Source organism: Euphorbia lathyris, chromosome 2 (genome assembly GCF_963576675.1).
Source record: "Euphorbia lathyris chromosome 2, ddEupLath1.1, whole genome shotgun sequence".
In the NCBI taxonomy this organism is placed as follows: Eukaryota; Viridiplantae; Streptophyta; class Magnoliopsida; order Malpighiales; family Euphorbiaceae; genus Euphorbia; species Euphorbia lathyris.
Window position 1 is genome coordinate 140665947 of NC_088911.1, and position 25379 is coordinate 140691325.

The 25379-nt window shown below is 35.7% G+C and overlaps 2 protein-coding genes across 2 annotated transcripts; one reads left to right on the forward strand and one right to left on the reverse strand.

Annotated features, from left to right (window-relative positions):
- The first annotated feature begins 503 nt into the window (after nucleotides 1-503).
- LOC136220147 (uncharacterized) lies at nucleotides 504-6676 on the forward strand. The gene is made up of 3 exons (XM_066007862.1): nucleotides 504-817; nucleotides 3129-5376; nucleotides 6467-6676. Exon 2 carries the CDS (start codon nucleotides 3132-3134, stop codon nucleotides 5355-5357), a length of 2226 nt encoding a protein of 741 aa, XP_065863934.1. The 5' UTR covers nucleotides 504-817; nucleotides 3129-3131; the 3' UTR covers nucleotides 5358-5376; nucleotides 6467-6676.
- A 6590-nt stretch (nucleotides 6677-13266) lies between these two features.
- Nucleotides 13267-16607, reverse strand: LOC136220148 (autophagy-related protein 8i-like). Its single transcript, XM_066007863.1, has 5 exons — nucleotides 16400-16607; nucleotides 16218-16273; nucleotides 14501-14553; nucleotides 13597-13715; nucleotides 13267-13520 (listed from the first exon to the last, which is right to left on the reverse strand). Exons 1-5 carry the CDS (start codon nucleotides 16437-16439, stop codon nucleotides 13432-13434), a joined length of 357 nt encoding a protein of 118 aa, XP_065863935.1. The 5' UTR covers nucleotides 16440-16607; the 3' UTR covers nucleotides 13267-13431.
- Between the last annotated feature and the right edge of the window lie 8772 nt (nucleotides 16608-25379).

Sequence of the window (25379 nt, forward strand, 5' to 3'; positions counted from 1 at the left end):
TAATCACGAATGAGTGTTAGAATAATGTGTCCCTTTTTGACACCTTATTGAAGGGGTATTTATATAGGATTAAGTGATAACCGTAATGGCTCCCCTTTAATGCCTTTAATGAAGTGTAATGCCCTTTTAATGCGACTTAACTCTGGTCTTTATCCCCAAGCCGTTATGGTAATTTCGTCGTCTAACGGCTTAATGTCCTGTCTTGGCGGATCGAGTAAGGGCGTACCCCGGATGACCAATGGCATATCATCATATAGGTATCATTCATCAGCCCTTACGCTAGACGTACGCTGTATATCCTGAGCTGGCGAGTCTCTTGTGGCTTTTCTTCCTTTTGATCCTTCTTTCAGGGAATATTCCCAACAAAGCCCCAACGATAACATTGCGGATGTTATCAGTTAGTGTACCTACGGATAATGTCAATTCCAAACTATTATCTGTTTATTTTTTAATTACTCATAGTTGTTGGATGATATACTTTTTGCATCCTATATACGTGAACCACTATTGCATAGAGAGAAAAATAAGAAACCAGCGCCACCACTATCGCTCCGGAGAAAAGCGAAAAATGAGAAACCAGCGGCGGAGAAAAGCGAAGAATTAAAAAAACCAGCGCCGGAGAAACCGACAATTCACACCTTTATCTCTCTGTTGAACGAAAAATTCAACTGCTATGGGCTGCTAAACCCATATCCGCTTCCTCCTTTCTTCTTTCCCGTTATCACCGCACATCCCCCTTTGCCCGATTGAGCGATTCCTTACACTCACCTGCATTCGCTATTTCTCGATTTCGCCACCGAGTCTATCTCTTTTCCAGGTATGTTAATCCGGATTCCAGGATTAAATTATTTATGTTATCTTTAATTCATTATCGAAAGTATTAGGTCAAGTTCTGAATTCAGAACTTGACCTAATGGATTGTGACAAAATTCTGCTTTCATTTCAGCTTTATAATTGCGTTCTTTACTTTTGTTGTTTTTTCTTCTCTGATTTGATATGTCAATCTTCGCTGTGTTTTAAGTCCGGCGATTGGCTAACAGGCTAAGATTTCAAAGGGTTGTTCTTTGATAATTGAACCTCATTATTATTTTTTGTTGGGGGTAAATGCATTGTTGTTGTCTCAAATGTTCACTTTTACTTCAAATTTTCTCCATAACATCATTGAACTTTGAATTTTGTGGCAATTAAGTAACTATGCCAACTTTAAAAGCAAAAAAACACCGAAAAGTGACTGTTTTTCGGCTGCCTTTCACAACGCCATGCTGGCCTGCCACCTACTTGACATGTACACGGCAGTGATGTCTCCTTGGTATCAACGGAAGATAAGATAACCACTGTCTATGAGTCTAAAAGACGAACCTATTTTCTAATATATACAAATTTATTGGGACTCCCTAAAGTTTATTTAATTATTTGGCTTGGACTTGATAGTTCTATCAAGCTTCCCGAACATCTTTGTAGTTCTACCTATTTTAGGTAGTTCTCTTAACTTATTGAGACGTTGATTGACACATTAAAGATTTAATTGTGTACTTCACTTTATATATCTATATATATAAATCATTTTATCAAAACGAATCAAATCAGAGCTAGGTGGTAGACATGTATCGTTTTGGTTTGCGATGAAAGTTGACTAGTGTTGACGCGAAGCAACATCATATTTACGTTGTCTTGTTGCTTTCTTTTTGCTTTTCGTGGAGTGACTTTATTAATACAAAATTTAAAATTGAATGATTTTATTGAGACAAATTGAAATTGATTGACGATTTTGAAACGACCATTAACTTTGAGTAACCAATGGGCCATTTAACCCCTTTTGTTGGTGGTTGGGATTTTGAGTTTTTGTGAAGAAAAACTCCAACTTTCTGATACTGAATGCATATCTTATGAATGTGATTAGATATCAAATCATTTGTTGGGTTGCATTTTTCTTCTTCTTCTATGTAATGCTTTATTTATGGGTTGAATGCACTTTTGCTCACTGAACTTTCATGGGTGTTTCAAAATGGTCACTCAATTTCAATTTGTCTCAATAAACCCATTCAGCTTTGAATTTTGTCTCAATAAAGTCACTCTGGCAACTTTAGGAGTAAAAAGACATCGGAAAAGGGACATGGCTGCAAAGTTAGCCAACTTTTACCGCTGACTGAAACAACGCGTTGCTGTCACCTTGGGCAGCTAGGTGAAAGTCACGTGTCGTATCGGTTTGTGGTGAAAGTTGACTAGTGCTGATGGAAGCCACGTCATATTTCCGGTATCTTTTTACTGTTGAAGTCCCCTGAGTGACTTTATTGAGACAAAATTTAAAGTTAAATGATTTTACTGACACGAATTTAGGTGGAGTGACTGTTTTGAGAGGGATGCAAGTGGGGCGGGGATTCCTCGTCCCCGTCGGTGACCCGCCCTGACGGGGACGGGACGGGGACGGGGAATCACCGATAAGAATCCCCATGGAACGGAGATGGGGATAATTTTATCCCCCATGATGGGGAGGGGATGGGGAATGGTATCCCCGCACCGTGGGGATCCCCGACCCCGTCCAGTTAATCCCCAATGGAGAATCCCCGACGGGTCCCCAATTATTCCCCATTATAATTAAAATTATACTTTGAATATTATAATTTATAACATTTAACTTAGATTAAATAGATTTATTTTCAAAAAAATAAAAAAATAAATGGTATAAATAAAATATTAGCCAAGGACTAGATGGATATTTTTCCTAACCTAAACTAAAGGCATAGTATCTCTACCATTCCTTTGAACAAAACCTAGAATTAGAAAGGAGAAGAGAAAAGGAATATATACTGATTTTGTTTTAAATATAAATGGGGATTCTCCGTGGGGACGGGGATGTGGAATAGGGAAAAGTGTTTGTAAACGGGGATGGGGATCCCCGTGGAGACGGGGATGGGGGACAAATCTGTCCCCGTCTAACTCGTGGGGATGGAGACGGAGATGGGAAATGCATTCCCACCCTGCCCCGTTTCCATCTCTATTTGAGACAACTATGAAAGTTCAGTGACCAATGATGCATTTAACCCTTTATTTATTATCCGGCCAACTAGGATTACGTTTGCCACATCCTTTAACCTATTTGGAACTTTTCCTTTTTGTGCTTTGGTTAGGGTATGGCTGCAAAGAAAATAATAGCTATATGCCAGTCAGGTGGTGAGTTTGTAGCAAACAAGGATGGAACATTGTCATACAATGGCGGAGATGCGTATGCAATTGACATTGACGAGCAAACGCAGTTGAATGATTTTAAGTCCGAAGTTGCTGACATGTTCAATTGTAGTGTTGATTCAATGTGTATCAAATACTTTCTCCCAGGAAATAAGAAGACTTTAATCACTATCTCCAAAGACAAGGATTTACAGCGGATGATGAATTTCCTCGGGGATACTATGACTGTTGATATCTTTGTCATGTCCGAGGAAGCTGCTGCTCGGAATTTATCGAACATGCCTGCTAGTAGATCAAGCAGGACAACTGTTACAGAAGCTGGGGGCGTACTGTTGGATGTGGCCCCTGTTAATTTTCGAGTTAATATGGATGTGTCTGATGGAAATCCTATCTCCTGTATCCCTGTTGGGATTATTGATGAGAATCACCGTAAAGCTGCAATACAGTGGGAAAACACTATCACGGGAGTCGATCAAAGGTTTAATAGTTTTACGGAGTTCAGAGAAGCTTTGCATAAGTACTCTATTGCACATGGGTTTGCTTACAGATATAAGAAAAATGACAGTCATCGAGTTACTGCCAAATGCAAGTCTCAAGGTTGTCCATGGCGGATATATGCTTCGAGGTTGTCGACAACTCAGTTAATCTGTATCAAGAAAATGAATGCAGAACATACATGTGAAGGGGCTGCTGTGAAAGCTGGGTATCGAGCTACTAGGGGTTGGGTCGGAAGCATCATAAAGGAAAAACTAAAAGTTTCTCCGAATTACAGGCCAAAAGATATTGCAGATGACATTAAACGAGAGTATGGGATTCAACTAAACTATTCCCAGGCGTGGCGTGCAAAAGAGATAGCAAGAGAACAGCTTCAAGGTTCGTATAAAGAGGCGTATAATCAGCTACCGTTCTTCTGTGAGAAAATAAAGGAAACTAATCCAGGCAGTTTTGCTACATTCTCCACGAAGGAGGACTCGAGTTTCCATCGTCTCTTTGTCTCCTTTCATGCATCAATTATCGGTTTTGAACAAGGCTGTCGTCCTCTCATTTTTCTTGATAGCACTCCGTTAAATTCAAAATATCAAGGGACGTTGATTGCAGCTATATCAGTTGATGGAGATGATGGTATTTTCCCAGTTGCTTTTGCTGTAGTAGATGCTGAAACACAGGAAAACTGGCTTTGGTTTCTACTTGAACTGAAATCTGCTTTCTCTACACCGCGGGAGATTACATTCGTTGCAGGTTTTCAAAATGGTTTGAAGAAATCATTAGCGGAGGTATTCCAGAAATCCTTCCACGCCTATTGTCTGCGCCATCTTGCTGAAAAGCTTAATCGAGACTTACAGGGTCAATTTTCTCATGAAGCAAGACGCTTCATGATAAATGATTTTTACGCTGCTGCATATGCACCCAGACTCGAGGGCTTCCAACGATCGGCAGAGAACATAAAAGGAATTTCACCCGAAGCTTACAACTGGATCATAAAAAGTGAGCCAGAACACTGGGCAAATGCCTTTTTCGGAGGAGCAAGGTATAACCACATGACATCAAATTTCGGGCAACAATTCTATAGTTGGGTATCAGAAGCACATGAATTGCCAATAACACAATTAATCGACGCATTACGAGGAAAAATGATGGAATCGTTCTATACTCACCGTGTAGAATCCAATCAATGGATTACCAAGTTAACACCATCAAAAGAGGAACAATTGCAGAAGGAGACATCAATGGCAAGGTCACTTCAAGTGTTGCTTTCCCACAGCAGCACGTTTGAAGTCCGTGGAGAGTCGGTGGATATTGTTGATATTGAGCGATGGGATTGTAGCTGCAAGGGATGGCAACTGACTGGTTTGCCTTGCTGTCATGCCATTGCGGTATTCGAATGTGTCGGGAGAGATCCATATGATTATTGCTCCAGATACTTTATGACTGATATTTACCGCCTAACATACGCGGAATCAATTCACCCTGTCCCAAATGTGGATAGGCCACCGGTAATTCAGGGTGAATCAAGTGAAGCGGGAATATTCGTAAGCCCTCCGCCAACGAAACGCCCTCCTGGTCGACCAAAGATGAAGCAACTTGAATCGCTCGACATTTGTAAACGCCAGCTTCAGTGTAGCAAGTGCAAGGGACTTGGCCATAATAAAAAAACTTGCAAAGTTTCCTAGTAATAGATGATTTAAGCAGGTACCTTTCCTGCATTGTAACTGCTAGCAATTTTGATTTCGCAATGAGAGCTTGTCTCTGTTTATAACAAGTACGCCTGTAGCCGAGCTTTTGCCTGCTCAAGCTCGGTTCATCAAAAAATGGATGAGCTCGAGCTTGAGCACAACATTCTGTTCGTGAGCTGTTCACGAGCTGTTTGTGAGCTGTTCACGAGCTGTTTGTGAGCTTGTTAACGAGCTTTGTACGCGAGCAGCTTGTTAATTGAGTTCATGAACTTCACTCGCGAACAACTCGTTAATTATGTTCATTAGTTATATTGATTTTAAATTTCTTTAACACAAAACTACATCTTTTGAAATCTACAAAACCAAAGTTTACACAAAACTAGGTTGTTTTACATTTTCCCCCTTATAGAACTATTATTATTAAAAAAATAATTGAACCAAGCTTGTTCATGAACATTATAATCGAGTTGTTCAAGAGCTTGTTCATGAACCTATAATTGAGTTTGCTCGCAATGAGAGATTGTGTTTGTTTATATCTTCTGGCAATTTTGATTTCGCAATGAAAGCTTGTGTTTGTTTATAACAAAGTAGGCCTCTAATCGAGCCCAGCCGTGCTCAATCTCGGCTCGTCAGAAAATAGACAAGCTCGAGCCTGAGCTCAACATTCTGATCGTGAGCTGCTCACGAGCCGTTCGCGAGCTTGTTAACGAGTTTGTTCACTGGCTTTGTTTGTGAGCAGCTTGTTAATTGAATTCATGAATTTTGCTCGCGAACAACTCATTAGTTATATTGATTTGAATTTTTTTTAACACAAAACTACGTTGTTTTACATTTCCCTTTATGAAAATATTATTATTAAAAAAGTAATTGAACCAAGCTTGCTCACGAACTTGTTTATGAACCTATAATCGAGCTTACTTACAAGCATTCGAGCCGAGCTTCGCTGTGCTTAAGCTCGGCTCGTTTATAAATCGAGCTCGAACACAATTGAGCTGAACACTGAGCTGCTCATGAGCGGCTAGGCTCATGTACAGCCCTAATAACAAGACAAGCTGCTTGTTGTATGGGAAGCAATGTGGCTAAAACTTTTTCTTGGCGTTCTGCAGATAATTTCTGGTTCGATGAGTCAATTGCGAGACATGGGTGGTCAAGGTTCGTACCGCTTTATCATTTGAACAGGTCAAAAGATTTCGTTTTGGTTAACGATGTTTGCTTTGTGGAAGCAGAGGTAAGAGTGCTTGGAGTTGCAATGCACTGTGACATGGATTTACTGTATTCTGTGTAACATTCATTTTTTTAATGGGAAGAAGCATTTAATCAATTAAAGCTTTTGGTTACTCTTGAGCATAGCTGTCAAATCGAGATTCGACTCGTGAATGGAAATCCACATTTTGTGAATCGCGACTTGTGAATTGAATAGAAATGTAGGATTCGGTTCAAATTCATAATATTATAAAAAATAAAATATTTACCATGTTGAACTCAAAATGTTAGTCTAGAACTGTAATTTTAATATAAAAAACGAAGTCATATCAACCAAGTACTTATAATTAAATCTAATGCAAATGCAATCCTAATAAAACTAATTAACAAATTAGACTCTGTTTAATAACTTAGTGGAGATGGAGAGTTTGAGTTTTTGACCTTAGGAATTGTGACAACGAAGGGAGAACTTTTCGCTTAAATGAATGTCACTTGTGTTTATTTAAAGTTTTCTTTTTATTACATTCATTAGCAGTATTTATTTGTTCTGTTTTTTTTTTTGCCTTGTTGTCAACTTGATAATGATGGAATGAAACTAGTTTGAGACTATGAAGCACCGACTCGGGTGTGGACGCGGCAAACGAAATTTTTAGAAAATATGAGACACGTGTGCCCAAGAGGGCGAGCCTTGGCGTAACGGTAAACGTTGTTGTCGTGTGACCAAGAGGTCACGGGTTCGAGTCTTAGGAGCGGCCTCTTGCCAAATAAATTGGCAGGGGAAAGCTTGCCCCAGTACACCCTTGTGGTGGGACCCCTCCCCGGACCCTCGCTCAGCGGGGACGCGTAGTGCGACCGGGCCGCCCCCTATGAGACACGTGTGCGGTGGGACACGACAAATTCTATATAATTAATTCTATATATATTAGATATAAAATATATAAAAAACTTGCTAAATCACAAATAAGTCATTCTCTAATATCAAGGATGAAATCGCAAGGATTTTGGTGCGGATGAAATCAGACAAGACAACGACAAGAAAGAAGATGAAATTGCAGGAGAGAATTGCAAAACAAATCGAAGAAGGAAGAGAAAGAAGCCCTAAGCGTTTATAATCGCGATACACATGTGAGAATTAGATGTAGTTTAGGTTTTTTTGTCAAATTTTGTAATTGAACCATAGGTTTTAAAAGATTTAAAAAAAATCCCTAAACTTTTACATATTTTCACCATTAGCCGAGTCCCCGCCGTGTCCCGCTGAGTCCCTACCGTGTCACTGCCGAGTCTCATCCGTGTCACTGCCGAGTCCCATTCGTGTCCCATGTCACCGCCGTGTCCCCACCGAGTTCGGCGAGTCCGACACGGCCACGGCGACCCTGGGGAAGAGTCCGTGCTTCATAGGTTTGAAATGATAACTTGATAAATAACAATCGGACTAGAGAATAGTGGGTTTAGTAGTTAGTGTTGTTGAAGTTTTAGATGAACAGTGATGAAGATTCGGCTCGAAATAGAGCTGAATTGAATTGAATCATATGATTCAAAGCGCGAATCATAAGATTCTGTTATAATTTAGATTTACCCTATAGATTCGGCTCGAAATAGAACTCAATCGATTCGAATCGTACTATATGAATCGTTTCTATTCGAATCGTACTATATGAATCGCGAATCGCAAGATTCTAATAACAGGCTCTTAAGTTATTGAATCTATACTTAATGATGGTCAAACTAGAGTTCTGAAAGCATTGATGGTCTGTGTTCGTGACATATAAACGAGATTACTTTCTAACTTTTTTAACATTCTTATAAAACTACCATTCTTTCATTCAGATGAATCATCATCGAAGTTTTGATGGCTGAATTCCTACATCTGAAAGAATGAAATATACTGATGTAAATCTTGATTGCTTATTGAACTATTCTCATTGTGGTAAATCATTATAAAAATTTGTAGTTAGTCACAGAATTTTGCTGCTGTCAAACGAAGGTTTTCGATTGCCAAGATCCAACTGATGCTATGTATAATTGAGTACCAAGATGAATAATTGATGTCCCGTTTCGCCTATTTTGAGCCTGCTTCGTCTATTTTGAGCAAACGCAAAAAAAGGCTCTAAACTTGAGGTGTAAAAGAGGCAAAGATAAGAATGAATTTGAAATGTTGTTTGTGCAGCTGTTTAAGAAAACTGCAAAGGTGAGGATGGAATGGATTTTAATCATTCCAAGTTTCGTGGATCATAAAGTAATCTTAGTTAAGCAAAAAGTTCAAAATTGGAAACGAACAAGGCGTGGAGAGGAAGTTGTAATTATAGAGACAAACTTTGGAATCTAGAGGCTTTAAGTTGAGCCGAAGTAAGACGGAATATTTGGAATGTAAGTTTAGCGGTGATAGAAATAGGGAGGAAGGGACAATCACCTTGGATGGGAGGGTTGTCCGGGGCTTCGAATTTGGGGTCTATTATTCAAACGGATGGAGAAGTGGATGGAGATGTTGCTCATAAGATTAAATCTGGTTGGTCGAAGTGGAAGAGTGCTATGAGTTTCCTTTGCGACCCCGACATGCCTAATAGATTGAAGGAAAAATTCTACCGCGCGGCAGTTAGACCTACATTGTTATATGGTACAGAGTGTTGGGTAGTGAAACACTATCACATTCATAAGATGTCAGTGGCGGAGATGCGTATGTTGCAATGGATGTATGGTCATACGAGAAAGGATCGGGTGAGTAATGAAATAATTAGGATAAAAGTAGGGGTTATATCTATTGAGAATAAAATGAGGGAAAACTGACTAAGGTGGTTTCGTCATGTAAGACAAAAAGCGCTTGATGCGTCGGTTAGAAGGATTAAAGAGTGGCAAAGGGATGCAATGGTAAAGGGTAGGAGAAGGTCAAAGCAAACTTAGAAGAGGGTGATTGAGAGTGATATGAGTTTATTGGGGTTTGAGGAAAATATGGTAGTGGATAGGACGGAATGGAGGGAGAGAATTTATGTCGCTATCTCGACTTGATGTCACGGTCTCGTATGACGGTTCATATTAGCCGACCTCGGGTCATTTTAGGACTAAGGCTTTGTTGTTGTTGTAAGCAAAAAGTTCAAATTGGAATATTAATTTTATGTGAAGTCTTATAAATACAAGAACAGGTAGTCTTCCGCCTTTATTTAAGATTGTCTTTCTAGATTCATAGCCATGTAGGGCTGTAAACGGGGCGGGGCGGAGATTGCATTAACCATCCCTGACCTATTAGTCTATTGGGGATTCCCCATCCCCGAATAACATATGGGGAAAATTTGACTACCATCCAAGATTTTGATTATCCACGATCCTCATTCCCGGTGCATGCATTACTTATTAGCTTTCAATTTTTTTATTTTATAATTTCTACTCCTACTTCCATATGTTCCGTTTTGATTTTAAATGTAGACACGGAGAATCGAACACCTAACCAAATGGAACATTGTTAATCGCCTTAACCATCTTAACCAATTCTACTTCTTGTTAACTATTTAATTAAGTAACAAATACTAGAAGTTTTAAATATGAGGTGTTCGTTGTTAATCGCCTTAACCATCTGAACCAATTCTACCTCTTGTTAACCATTTAATTAAAGAAAATTCTGAATTTTTGTGTGGTAGAGAGTCATAAAGGGGTTCATCTTGCTAATTCTATTAGTTCTTGCATGGATGAGTGGGGGTTGACTAGGGTCATGTGCATTAATGTTGACAATGCTTGAGCAAATGATGTTGCTATTGAACAATTGAAGAAAACAATAGTAAAAAAGAATGCACTTGTGTTGGATGGAGTGTTTTTTCATATGAGGTGTTGTTCTCACATTCTTAATCTAATTGTCAAAGATGGTCTTAAACTAGTGGATGGTTCAATCAAAAGAATTAAAGGTGTGGTTAGATATATCTGAAACAGCCCACAAAGATTGGCTATGTTTAAACGTTGTTGTGTGGCGTCGGGTATTAAGTATACAAAAGCATTATGCTATGATTGCCCTACTAGATGGAATAACACATATTTGATGTTAGATATTGCATTAGGATATCAAAAGGCAATTGACAAGTTAGAAGATCTTGATAAGAAATATGGAGAGGATTTTGTGAATGATATTCTTATTGAGTTGAGTATTAAGAATCTTTGTAGTTTTATTTTATGATATAACTTGTAAATTCTCAGGTTCATCATATCCTACCTCTAGTCTTTATTTTCCCGAGGTAATGAAAATTCTTAGCTGCGGTTTTGATTTGTTGTCAAGATTGGTTGAAAACTTCAACTCAAGCTTTCAAGCATGAAGAAGAAGTTGAAGATCTTGAAGCCATTGAAGAAGGTAATATTTACTTAACAATTATATTTCATAGTTTTATTTTAATTAAATATTTATGAATACTAACTATATAAATGTTATTTAATTTGTAGAAATTATTTCTGATCCTGAAATTGCATCATCTCTTTTATCCATATTTCAATTGGATATCTAAGATTTTTTTAACCGAATCAAATACATTTTGGTAAGCATATTTTTTTCCTTTTACTTTTTGCTGGTGTGTTGATTAATTTTATTGAAATGAAAGATAATTAATTTAACATTTGTTGATTCACTAATATGGTAAATTTTATATATTTAGGTTGATGTTTGGCTTTTACTATCTTTGCTTTGGAAAACAAGGAATTTGTTGTGTTAAGAAGATTCAATTACAAATTGGGATGATGATTAGAGAGATTTTACTAATGATTGTCTTTTTTTGAATTAAAGGTTGTTTGTTTTTTCATTCAAAAAAAAGGTTGTTTGTTTTTATGGATTTGTTATTTTGTAACTTTGATTTTGTGGGTTTTTTTAGCCTTATTGTCTACCGTAACTTTTAATACTTTGATTTTGTAGGGTTTTTTTAGTCTTGTTGTCTACTGTAACTTTTAATGAATATTGTTTACTTCCTAAAAAAATATCATTTATTTCAAGTTATGTAAGATAATAAAATTTTATATTTTATTATCTTGTAGATTAAATTTTTAATTTATTTTTTAGGACTTAAACTATTGAATATTTATCCGAATCACCGAAAAATTATATTGGATTGGACCGGAACCGAATCTCCTGGACTAAAATTTTGGGGCAATTCAATTCTGGAGATTTATTCTTTCAATCCAATCCTGGAGATTTCCTTTTATTAATCTCCGAATTTCAATCCAATACTGGAGATTCATGAGTCCCCGACTTGGACCGAACTGTGCCCAGCCCTACAACCAGGTTACAGCTTAATCTTTTTATATTCAAGTATTTAGTCGGGGATTCGGGGACGGGGATGAGACACTTATAACTATACCGCCTCGTCCCTGACTGTCGGGGACAAAATAAAAACCATCCCCGCCCCATGGGGATCCCAAACGGAAATTCCCAATCCCCAACAAATTGACAGTCCTAGCCATGGGTGAACATTAGTGAAGCCAGCAGGATCATCTCTCTTAGTGTTAAGGTTTTTTTTTTGTCTGGATATATCAATTCTTGTTATAAAATTCATCTCATTTATATCAATTCTTTTTTTTTTTTTTTTCTCGAATGCGGTTACGACAAATTCATCTCATTTACATCATTTAAGGACACCAAGAATGGGTACATTGTTGAAGAATCCTGCGTGTTTAGAGCAGAATTATTCGTCCGCAAAGAAAGCTGCACCGGAAGAGGCGAGTGCTTTATCAATCAATAAGACAACATCTGCTGCTAAGAATGTCTAGAGGATCGGAAACTTGTCGAAGTTGAATGCTGGATGTAACGAATTGAATACATCCGTTGCTGGCGGCTAAAGATGGTGGTTATGCACGTGTTTGCAGGGGATGAATTCATTGAAATTCTAGAATGGTTTTGATGTGTTTTGTCTCAATTATTTCACATGATGTAACGAATCAAATACATTCGTTGCTAGCTGTCAGCGATGACGCGTTTGCGGAGGATGAATTCATTGAAATTCTGGAATGGTTTTGATGTGTTTTGTCTGAATTATTTCAGGAAGATAAACCTCTATCCGAAGGGAAAAGGCGTTGCATCTGGAACGCATCTTTCGCAGTATTTGGCCGTGGCAGAGGCGAAAACTTCCTGGTTTAAAATATTGGTAGACTTCACTTTGCGCGTCCTGGATCAAAGCGCACCTTTCCGCAAAAGGTAATGTGCTAAACTAAAACACGGGTTATTGACACATTCATGATCAATTCCCAAACAATTTCAAGTGAATTTGGCTTTGAAAAGCAGACAAGTTATCCGCCGGGCTGTCAGACTTGATATCAGTCTGATTGTCACGGGGCTGTCAGATTTGATATCAGTCCGTTTGTCACACAGGCGGACTGATAGGACCAATACGTACATCAGTGATCCATATCGTGTCATCCCCATTAAAATTCTCCGTAAATGGAGAAATTGTTTGGAAATTGACCACAGTATGTCAGCAATTAATTTCTCAGCTTTCCCAACTTTTAAGAAAAATAGTTTACATTTATCGAAAAGCTGATTTTAATTGGGAAAATTGAGCTGCTTTTAGGGTCTAGGAAAGCAATGCAAACGCGCCCTCAAATTCTGAAGTTTTTCAAATGATTAACGAACATTGATCTTGCCTTGGCAGCTACTCACTGGTTTAGTGAGTCCGTAACAGAAAACGGATGGTCGATGTTTGTTTCGGTTAATTAATAATGTCTATATAATCTAAATGTATAACAATTCACTGTAATCTTTGCTAAAAGCTAGCAGTTATGCATTTATTTAAATTATGATGTACATATAGAAGGCTAGCTATAGTACAGGATATACAAAGGTCAGTCGAATCGAACATGATAAAATTATTCGAATTTACGAAAATAAACAATTAATAATACTGCACATGAGTTAGCCGAAGGTCTTCTCGCTGCTGTAATACATGTAGAGAAAGCCATCCTCGTCCTTGTTCGTTTCATAGACCGCACCTAGAAGGCTCGCTGTCATAAGAAAAAACGACATGTCGAATGAGATTGTTATATATATGGAGATGGAATGTTGCTAGTTTTTGTTTACCTGTTTGAGGCAACATGTTGTTTACGAATACAAATAGAGCTTTTCCGGGATCCAAATGCAGTCTACGGCTGAATATATGGATGAATTGCCCTACCGACATATCTCGAGGAACAAGGAATCTGAAAATTGTAAAACGTTCATTCTCGTCACTTATGGATCAATAACTCAAGAGCGGTTAAAAATGCAAAAGTACGTATTTTGGTAATTGGAATACAATTCATGAACGGAGAACTTGTGAGCAAACGTTTTCCCCATCAGGTTGTTTGTTGAAGCGAAAAACATGGGTTTAAGAATGCAAAAGTACGTATTTTGATAACTTGGCATACAGTTCATGAACAAAAATGCATATAATTTATGAACGGAAAAACTTATACTAGTTGAGTTGTGTAGTATAAGCTAACTTTTTCACCACCAAGTTGTTTGTTGAAGCGAAAACTCGGGTTTAATTCGAATGCAAAAGTATGTATTTTGATAAATTGGCATACAATTCATGGATGGAAAACTTATACTAGTTAAAGTTGTGTAGTATAAGCTAAATTTTTCACCACCAAGTTGTTCGTTGAAGCAAAAAACTCGGGTTTGAGAATGCAAAAGTATGTATTTTGATAACTTGGCATACCATTAATGAACGGAAAATTCTTATACTAGTTGAGTTGTGTAGTGTAAGCAAACTTTTTCACCACCAAGTTGTTTGTTGAAGCGAAAACTCGGGTTTTTTTGAGTCTTTTGTAGTTGAGAGTTGTCAATTTCTGACAATTTATTTGACATAGATATTATTTTTGTTGCATTTAAATTAATCACGTGACATATGTAGATTACATAACACGATTACGATAGACAACCTGTTTTGACACCTCTATTTAAATCATAATCGAGATTGAAAAACTCCAATTTGTATACGTACTTTCTCTTATCCGTTTCAGGAAGGTCTGTCTTTGAGTATCTTTCTATGATTACCTGCAGAAGATTAAAATGAGAATTGATTAAGCTTGATCAAATTACAATTAGACATGTTCATAAGCTCACCGGCCGACTCAACCCGCCAACCCGCTTCTCACAAGTTGGCTTAGACATACCGGGAATTTTCACATACATACATATTTAAGAATTATCGATGGCCTGGATCGAACCGTTCAAACCCACATATAGAATAGGTTGAACTTGAGATTTATTTGAAAGCCGAACTCAATGCAACTCAGCCTCGACATTTTATATATACTTTTATTATCTCTATTTGATTTTTATTATTTTTGTTAAATATTTTTTTTTTTACATTTATTGAGTTTAATTAAATTAATTAACTAATTTTTTTATTTGTTATATTTTTATTATTCATATTTATAATTTAATATTATTTTTAATTACTTTTTTTATATATTAGTCGAGCGGACTGAATTGGATTGGACTTAAAAATAAGTTTTTTTTTTTTATTTTGACCAACCCGATCTGAGCCAATGTAAATATAATATAGTTGGATTTCGCTTGAACAAAATATTTGTTTAATGTAAAATTCGATTGGGCCGGGCTCAAATATTTGTTTAATGTAAAATTCGATTAGAACCGGTCTGAGCCCAGGTCTACATTACATTGTGGATTACGTTACTAATTATACTCAATTTTCTTAATTTCTTTAATTTACAAAATCATTAATTACAAAAACCGCTTTCTACCAAGAAAAAAAAGCACATTCTGTTTTCAAACCCATACGGCACCTTCTTTTTTTTTTTTTTTTTTTTGAGAAAGCACCTTGTTTTTTTCCGAATATACGTTTATTCATTACTCTTTTCAACCATATATTTATATCTATACAAATGTGGTAAATTACACCCTATGACCACCAAACTTTATTCATTTTCACATATAATCACTAAATTTCAAAACGTGACATAAAAACCATTTAATTTTACACTGTTTAATATTAAAACCACTAAACTTTAATTAATATCCTAAAATGACAATTAACGATTTCAAAATATTTTTTTTAAGAATTGAAGTTGTTTAAAATGATATTTATCATGGAAACTACATTTTTTATTTCCAAAAATCATAATTTGAGAAGTTTTAACAACTAAATAACCTCAAAACTTAAATTTTGAACAATTGAAACTAATTAGAATATCAATACCTCGAAATCACCGCCTCAAAATAAATTTTCTAACATTATGACAACTAAACTTTAATTAAAGTCTCAAAATCTCCGTTGATGGCATTTTAATTCTTTAAAATTTTCATTTTAAAGTCATTTAGGTGTTATTTGGTTAGTAGAGAAATCGATAATATTCTAAGCAGTTTTAATTCTTTAAAATTTTCGTTTTGAGTTTATTTAATTGTTATTTCGTTAATAGAGAAAGTGAATTTTTAGTGAGAAAGTTTCAGAAGTTGAAAATTTGGAAAATAAAAAATATGGTTTTATGAAAAATTTCGTTGTAAACAATTTTAATTTTTAAAAATTTCATTTTAAGGTTGGAAATGGTAATTTTAAGATGTTAACAAAGTTATATTATATTTCAAAGTTCATACTGTGAAAATAAATAAAGTTCAATGGCCATACATGTAATTTACCCAATAAATGAATCTGAGATTAACATACTTTAATAATAAACTGAAAAAGAAAAACTTACAGGAACTCGTTCTGGATATTTGGCGATGATGGATTTGGATTCATGAAGTCGTTGATCTGCGTTTTGATCAAATTAATAATAATTAATAAGAACTGAATCTGATTAATTAGGAAACTAATAAGAACTAAGTCTAATTAGAGAAAATAATTAAGAAAGACAGAGGGGAGATTAAGATTAGAGACCGAATGTGAAGTCCTTCTTGAAAGTGCTAATAATGGCCATCAATGGAAAAGAAAAGAGGAATTTAGGATTGTTTGAGAACTTGAAATTGCAGAATGAAGGTAGATAGAGAGAGAAAGAGGAGAAAAAGAGAGAGAGATCGGTGAAGGGGTTAAGTTAGTTGGAAAAGAAATAAGGAAACTTTATTTAATCAATAAACTTCAAAAGCTGTCTGTTTCCGTCAAGCGGTGAGATTAAGATAATAAATGAAAATGCTTATAATTTTAGAGCATCTTAACAATATTTCCATATCAAATGGAGAACCTACTATACATATTTTGACACGTGTAATACGGATTCATATATATTATAAGAGATCCCACTATTTTAATTATTATATGGGGTCATACTATACGTTTCCAAATGTGAATTGAAGGTTCTTCGAGTGACATGGAAGACCGGGTGCTTAATATAAGAACTTAAAATTTGAGTGAGACTTAAAAAACTGCTTTAAAAGCATCTTCAAGAGACTTTTAATATAATTTTTAAAAATAATATAAATAATTGATTTTTAGAATCTGTTTCGTAAATTATAATGCAATCAATATTGTAATGTAATTAAATTTATAATTTAATGTAATGGAATAATGATTCCATTACTATGTTTGGATGGTAAATTTTAATTAAATTAATAAAATATAATTATCATTACAATATGTACATTTATTTAGTTAAAGCAAATTTTCATGTTTATTTTTTTGCGTTTTTCACATTTTTCCTTTTTTCGTGTTTTGATGTTTTTTTCTATTTTTTCCCGTTTTTCTCCTTTTCCTTATTTTTTTGCTCTTTTCCGTTTTTCCCATTTTTCGTGGTTTTCATGTTTTTCGCGTTTTTTTTCGTTTTTTACATTTTTCTCTTTTTAAGTTTTCATGTTTTTTATTAGTAATAAAAATACAATTGTTAATCGTAATGGACATTCATGTCTCTTTTGTTCGTAATGTCCATCACATAAATATGCAAAAAAAAATAAAATAAGTGATGTATTTGTTATTCCATTACAACAAATATGATATGACTAACCAAACATGGTAATGACACTCCATTATATAATGGACATTCCATTACAACGTACCAAACGAGATCTTAGTGATTTAAGAGTGACTAAAACATAATCAGCCCTGTTTGGAAAATAGTTGTTAGCTGATAGCTGATTACCTTTTTTGTTAGCTGATTTGATTAGCTGATTCTGTAAACTTGTTTGGTAAAACTTAGCTGATTGTATAAAATGACAAATAAAGACATTAATATTTTATGTCTTTATTTTATTTAGGGTTAATGAGTATTAATTAGGGGTAAAAATATCATTCAAAAGAGATGGATAAATAAACTAATTAAAAATATTCCTAAAATGAGCTTTTTCAAAATTAGATTTTTAGATCTAATAAGCTCTTTCAAATCTCTCTTCATTAAACACTCAGTAATGTTCATATGCACTTTAATGACCAAGTGAATTTGGTCATTCACCGTTAGATCTAGGCTTATTAAATCTAAGCCTTAGGATATTTTGAATCTCCACTTTAGGATTCTAATAAGCTTAGATCCAACGGTAAATAGCCAAATTCTACTTGGTTATTAAGGTACATGTAATTTTACTCCAAAAAGCTCTTTACCAAACAGGATCATCATTTCTCATGATACTCTTTATATTCATTTCTTATTTATTATTTTATCATTAAAATTATTAATTGTTATTATATTTACCAATAATGAGAGGAGAGAGACTTATCAATAAATTATTAATAAAAAATGAACTAAGAAGACACTAAAAGCATCTCCAATAGAGAGTGCTTAAAACAGTGACAACTGATTTGACATTGAGTTTGACAACTTTCAAATGGTGCCTACTGGACAGGTGGAATTTTCAGAAACTGCAGAGGCTTTGCGTATGGTGCTTTTGCGATGCCGTTTAGCATTTGTCTCCCTTTTGAGACGGAATTACATGGTGTTATACACTCCATTCGTATGACTTGGGATAAAGGCTGGAAGAAGCTTTGGATTGAATCAGATTCAAGCTATGTTGTTAATTTGTTAAAATCAAGATCCAAGACTATTCCTTGGCGTTTCCGACAAAAGTGGATGCTTTGCCTTTCCCTGATGGAGCGGATTCCTTAGCTAACCATGGTCAAACTACTTCTTCGTTGATTTCATGGAATTCACCGCCTTCCTTCTGCTCTCATCTTGTGTCTGATGACTTGGCGGGACTGCCCCAGTTTCGATTCCGCTAGTTTGTTTGTATTTTATTTCGCTTTTTTATTTGTCCTTTATTATTTATTTTGTACGGATCTTCTCTTCTCTTTTAATAATATTTTGAGCTCGGCTCCATTTGATTCAAAGTGTGCTAACCTTATTACTACGATGTTTTGGTTCTTTTGGATCCAACTCCAACTTTCAATTAAAAAAAAAAAATTGCCAATGGCAATCTTGCTTCAATTATAATAAATTATATTTTTAAATTATTTTTAATTTCTCAATACATTTCTATTAAATATACATAGTTAATTAACTATATTTATTTGGATTAATTTAGCTTAGCATAATCCACATTCCACTCAAATTGGAATTTAATTAAAGTTAGGGTAGGAATGAAGGTGCAAATTAGTTCAATTTTAAAAAGCTTATCTCAATCTCACCGCTTCACGGAAACAGACAACTTTCACATTTTGAACTTTATTCCTCAAGTAAAGTTGGCAAAAAACATTTGAGGCCCTGATTTTTCACTTTTTTATACATTAAACCTTAGACATATTGAATCTCTAATCATTTATTTTTTTTTTGGGTAAATTACACCCATGCTACTGAACTTTACCCATTTTCATATTATGGCTACTCAACTTCATTTCTTTCCAGTATGGCCACTGAACTTTACATTTTTTTAACACCGGTAGCCACTTAACGCCTCAAAACGACCATTTACGGCTAAAAATAAAAAATCCAAAGCGTTAATGATATTCTAAGGAACTTTAATTCTTAAAAATTTTCGTTTTGAGATCACTTAGGCGTTGTTTGTTTAGGAGAGATGTTAAGCCCAAAATATACCTAAATTATCATTAGTATTTACATCAGTTTTGCTTCGAATTCATACTGTTTATATCTATTTAGAGTACTTTTGCATTCGAATATATTTCTTTCATGCAAGGTACCTAAATATTTGGTAAAATCCAAATAGGAACGAAAAGAAGTTAAAAACAGAATAAAAACCCTACAAAAGGAGTCAAAGACGACGAAGATCAAACACGCCAAAACGAGGACGAGGACAAAGGTCGAGGAAACGGAAAACAGTCCGTGTCGCGACCGAGAATCCTCCATTCTCGGTCGCGGCACGCGTCACCAGCTTTTTCCCTTGACGATTTCGAAGACCAAATATTTGCTCCCACATTCTCGGCCGAGAATTTGCATTCTCGGCAAGTTCAGAAATTCCTGGAGGGCCATTCGCACACATTCGTTTTCGACGAAACGCGTTCGTTCGGGTGGATAAAAACATCCCTTCGCAGAGGATACGACCCTTCACAACGGACACGACACTTCAATCACGACTCTTCAACATCTATAAATAAAGAGTTGATGGAGAGTTGGAGATATAGAAAAAAGAGAAGATTAGTATAGAATTAATGCAGGAATTCTGAGTCAAGCGATTCAGAGTTTAGAGTTCGTTTCTGTAAAAAGCAATATGATGTACACACATTGTTTATTCAATAATTACAAACACAGTAGCGTTTAGATTTGTTCATATTAGTTTACATTTTGGTAGTAGCCGACCGTATCTCTATTACGAAGTTACAGCGAGAAGATTGAGTAGAGGATCCGCCCTGAGTCTGACAAACTCTAACGAAACCCAAGGAAAGGATTGACAACCCGTTCACTTGCAAGTCGTCAAATGTTTTCATGCTTCTTGTTCTCTTTAAACTTGTATCAAATTCATATTTCATCTAATAAAGTTCATTCTATTCGATAGATTTTTATGTAGCACTTTGGTAAATGATCCGAAGTGAGTTCTGGTGTTTTGATTAAAACGTAGTTGAATTCAAAATCTTTACAAGGAAACTTTGTTGAACACTTAGCAAATTGATATCATCAGTAGAGTATCAATTTGGTTAAGGTAGCAATCTAACCCGACCGTAGGAGGATTGACTGCAGTTCAAAGCCCTAAAATTAGAGGAATCGACGTTTATTTCATTGTTATAATTTATGCAAAGTTTAAAGTTGTTTTCTTTGCTTAATGCAAACGAATACATTTGTTTACTTTTCTAAAGAACTAAACATTTATGTTTTGTAAATTTATCCCTAAATCAGAAGTATTTTCTAAACATTCGTTATACTCTAATCTAATTCTTACTCTAGCAATTTCAAAACCAAATTCAATTAAACGATTTTATATATTATAAACCTTAAAATAAATTTAACTGATTCAAAATAAGTTTTCGATAAAAAGCGTTCCCTGTGGGTTCGATATCTTTTATTACTACAAGCGTATACCGTGCACTTACGGAAATCGCTCAATAAGAGAGAAAGTACAAAATCCAACCTATTTTGGTCCGGAAATGCCCGGAAATTCAACCATACTAGGAACTGATTTACCAAAATCCAAAGAAGATACATTAAACCAAAAAGATACACCAATTGACTCAAGTACAAAAACTTTTGTACCCAAACCACCTTTTCCACACAAAGTCCGCAATAAGGACTATGACAAACAACTTTTAACATTTTTAGACAAACTTAAAAATTTGCATATCAATTTAACGTTTATGGATGCAATTACGCAAATTCCCAATTATGGTAAATTCCTAAAAGATTTAATTTCAAAGAAAATTAGTTGGGAAGGAATTTCATCCATTTCGCTAACTGAAGATTGTAGTTCAATTGTGTCAAGTAATTTGCCCACTAAACTCAAAGATCCCGGTTGTTTTACTATTCCGTGTAAATTGGGAGATATCGAATTCCCAAGTTGTCTTTGTGATTTAGGAGCAAGCATAAACTTGATGCCATTATCTATTTTTAATAAGTTAGGCCTAGAAGAAGATATCAAACGTACCAATATGGTTTTGCAATTAGCGGACCAAACCACTAAAAGACCATATGGTATTATCGAGGATGTTTTAGTTAAAGTTGACAAATTTATTTTTCCTACCGATTTCGTTATATTAGATTTTGCGTATGATGTTAATTGTCCGCTAATATTTGGTAGACCGTTTATGAACACGGGACGTGCTCTAGTTGATGTGTCAGAAGGGAAAGTAGTTTTAAGAATAGGAGACGATAAGATCGAGTTTGATATGAACCAAGCAATGAAATATCCTATGGAGGATTTCGCTTGTATGAAACTTGATTTAGTTGAAGAATGTGTAAATGACATTGTTCAAAAAGAAGAAATAATAGAACCTATAATGAGTGAAGAATTAGAAAATAAGGACCCAGAGCCTTTGATTCGAGAAGATGGAGCAGTTCCGTCTTCAATTATAATTCCACCTAAATTAGAACTTAAAGAATTACCAAACCATTTGAGGTACGTTTTCTTAGGCGAAGGCGATTCTCTACCTATAATTATCTCTAACAAACTAACAAAGGTTCAAGAAGAAAAATTAAAAGAAATTGTTAGAAATAGAATAGGAAGTATGGGATGGCAAATTCCAGACTTAAAAGGAATTAATCCTAGTATTATAATGCACAGAATTCACTTAGAAGAAGATAAGCCACCTAAAGCGGATAGGCAGAGACGCTTAAATCCGAATATGAAACTAGTAGTCAAAATCGAGATTACTAAACTTCTAGACAATGGAATCATTTATCCGATCTCGGATAGTGAATGGGTTAGTCCAATCCACTGTGTACCTAAAAAAGGAGGCATAAATGTTGTAAGGAATGACGAAGGTGAATTAATACCTACACGAACCACCACCGGTTGGAGAGTTTGTATAGATTACAGGAACCTTAATAAAGCAACTAGGAAAGACCATTTTCCTCTACCTTTCATTGATCAAATGATCGAACGAATAGCTGGTCATGCTTTCTATTGTTTTCTAGATGGCTACTCCGGATTCTTTCAAATATATATTTACCCGGATGACCAAGACAAAACAACCTTCACATGTCCTTATGGAATATTTGCATATAGGAGAATGCCCTTTGGTTTATGTAACGCACCAGCAACATTTCAACGTTGTATGACTGCAATCTTTAATGATTTCATTGAAGATATCATGAAAGTTTTTATGGATGATTTTTCCGTTTATGGAGATTTTTTCGATTCATGCTTACAGAACTTGGATAAAGTTTTGTCTAGGTGTGAAGAAACAAATTTAGTATTAAACTGGGAAAAATGTCATTTCATGGTTGACGAGGGAATTGTTTTAGGACATAAAATATCTGAAAAGGGATTAGAAGTGGATAGAGCAAAAACTTCAGTAATAGAAAAATTACCCCCTCCAACTACTGTTAAGGGAGTAAGGTCATTTTTAGGACATGCAGGTTTTTACAGGAGATTCATTAAAAACTTCTCTGTAATTTCCAAACCACTTACTAATTTACTCATGAAAGATTCGACCTTTGATTTTAATGACAGTGCACCTATTATTGCTAAACCTGATTGGGATTTACCTTTTGAAATTATGTGTGATGCAAGCGACTTAGCCGTCGGATGTGTTTTAGGTCAAAGAAAGGATAAGAAACTTCATGTCATTTACTATGCGAGTCACACACTGTCCGGTGCACAATTAAACTACACCACAACTGAGAAGGAAATGTTAGCTGTAGTTTTTGCATGTTATAAGTTTAGGTCATACTTGTTAGGTTCGAAAGTTATTATTTATACCGATCACGCAGCTTTAAGATATTTATTTGCTAAGAAAGATGCAAAACCACGTCTAATTAGATGGGTTTTATTGTTACAAGAATTTGATATAGAAATTAAAGACAAAAAGGGAGTAGAAAACCTTGTCGCCGATAATCTATCAAGACTCGAAGATGAAAACGGTCCTATAGGTAAGACTATCGGTATACGAGATGATTTTCCTGATGAATATCTCTATCAAATAAAAAGTGTCGTGTCGCTATGGTATGCGGATATTGCAAATTATCTTGCAGCCAACATTGTTCCGGAAGGATTAACTTTCCAACAAAAGAAGAAATTCTTCTTTGACATTAAACAGTATTTTTGGGAAGATCCTTTTTCGTTCAGAACTTGTGGTGACGGGATAATTAGGAGATGCGTTAGTGAAAATGAATATGAGTCTATAATGTCGGAATGCCATTCTAGCTCTTATGGGAGACATAACGGCGTTAGTAAGACAGTAGCCAGGATATTTGAATGTGGATTCTTTTGGCCTACATTGTTTAAAGACGTCCGTTCATTTATTATTCGTTGTGACAAGTGCCAAAGAACAGGAAATTTAGGCAGAAAAGATGAGATGCCCCTCACAAACATGTTAGAAGTTGAAGTCTTCGACATGTGGGGAATAGATTTCATGGGACCTTTTCCCCCTTCTTTTGGTAAATCTTACATATTAGTCGTCGTAGATTATGTTTCGAAGTGGGTTGAAGCAATTGCAACCCCGACGAACGATTCTAAAGTTGTTGTTGGTTTTCTTGAAGATATATTTTGTAGATTTGGTTGTCCTAGAGTCATTGTAAGTGATGGCGGTACCCATTTTACCCAATCACCTACTCTAAACTCTTCCCCATACATTACTTTTACTCTTCCCAATTTATTCTTTACCCTCTCTCATCACTTATCAATTCAATTCCACATTACAACTCCTACCTCATCTTCAACCTTTGATTTTCTCTCTTTTCCTTTCTTCTTCTTCTTCTTCTTCTTTGAAAACCCTTAAACACCATTAACATGCCTAGAACAAAGCGTGTTGGTCACAAGCCTCAAGTTACGGAAGCTAATCGCCTTCGTATACGTTGCGGGGCCTATTTTGACATTGAAACAGAGGAGGAAGCCGCTCGATTCCTTCACTTTTCCAATTCTAAGCGGGAGTTTGTGGATATGCACTTCCTTGACTTCGATTCGGTAAAAGCATTGGATTTCTCTACTAGAATTGATGCTTTCATTGAAACTTTGGGTTGGCAAGCTTTTGTTTCTATGCGTTTTCCCCGTATTACGGAATATGTAGTAGAGTTTTTGGTCACTTTGACCATGAATAAGAAGAAGACATCAATTTCCTTTAGAAATAATGGTGTAACTTATACCATAGATTATGAGGCTATGGGGAATATGTTTGGTTTCCCTACTAATGATTTCTATGACAAGCCTAAGGATTTTGATAACGACTCTATTTGGCAAACTCTTTCGGATCAAGAATATTTTAACTCCAAAAATACCTCAAGCAAGTTGATTAAGGACAATTGTGTGTTCTTCTTTCATAAATTTCTGAGTTTTTCATTATTTGGTCGTGTTGAGAGATCAAAAATTCAAGTTCGGGATTTGTTCGTTTTGGATTGTTTGTTTAAGGGTTTGAGGGTTGATAGCATCGGTATGCTATTTGACAATTTATTTCGTGCTTCGAGGGCTCATACCATTCAAGTCCCTCTCGGTAATTTTATCACTGCAATTGTTTTGGGAGCACGGGGTGAATTAGCCGATTATGACATGTCCACCTACCATGGGTATGTTCCGATTTTGGACATTTCGGCGCTTGAGCGGGCTCACTTATTGCTTACTTCGGTTCCTCCCGTTTTATTTCATATGCTTCCCGTATTGCCCATCTTCGTGGCACTATGGGTGGAGGCGCTTCAAGTTCCCAATTTGTAGGTACCGACGAAGGAGGCGCGGAGGAGGACGAGGAAGGTGCACCGCAAGCTCAACCACAACCCCAAGCACCTCACGATGATGATCCGGTGGATTTAAGGCGGATTTTGAACCAAATCAATTCCAATAATCGCCAAATGAATTTAAGAATTGATGATTTGGTAGAGAATAATATGGTGATGAATGACAACCTC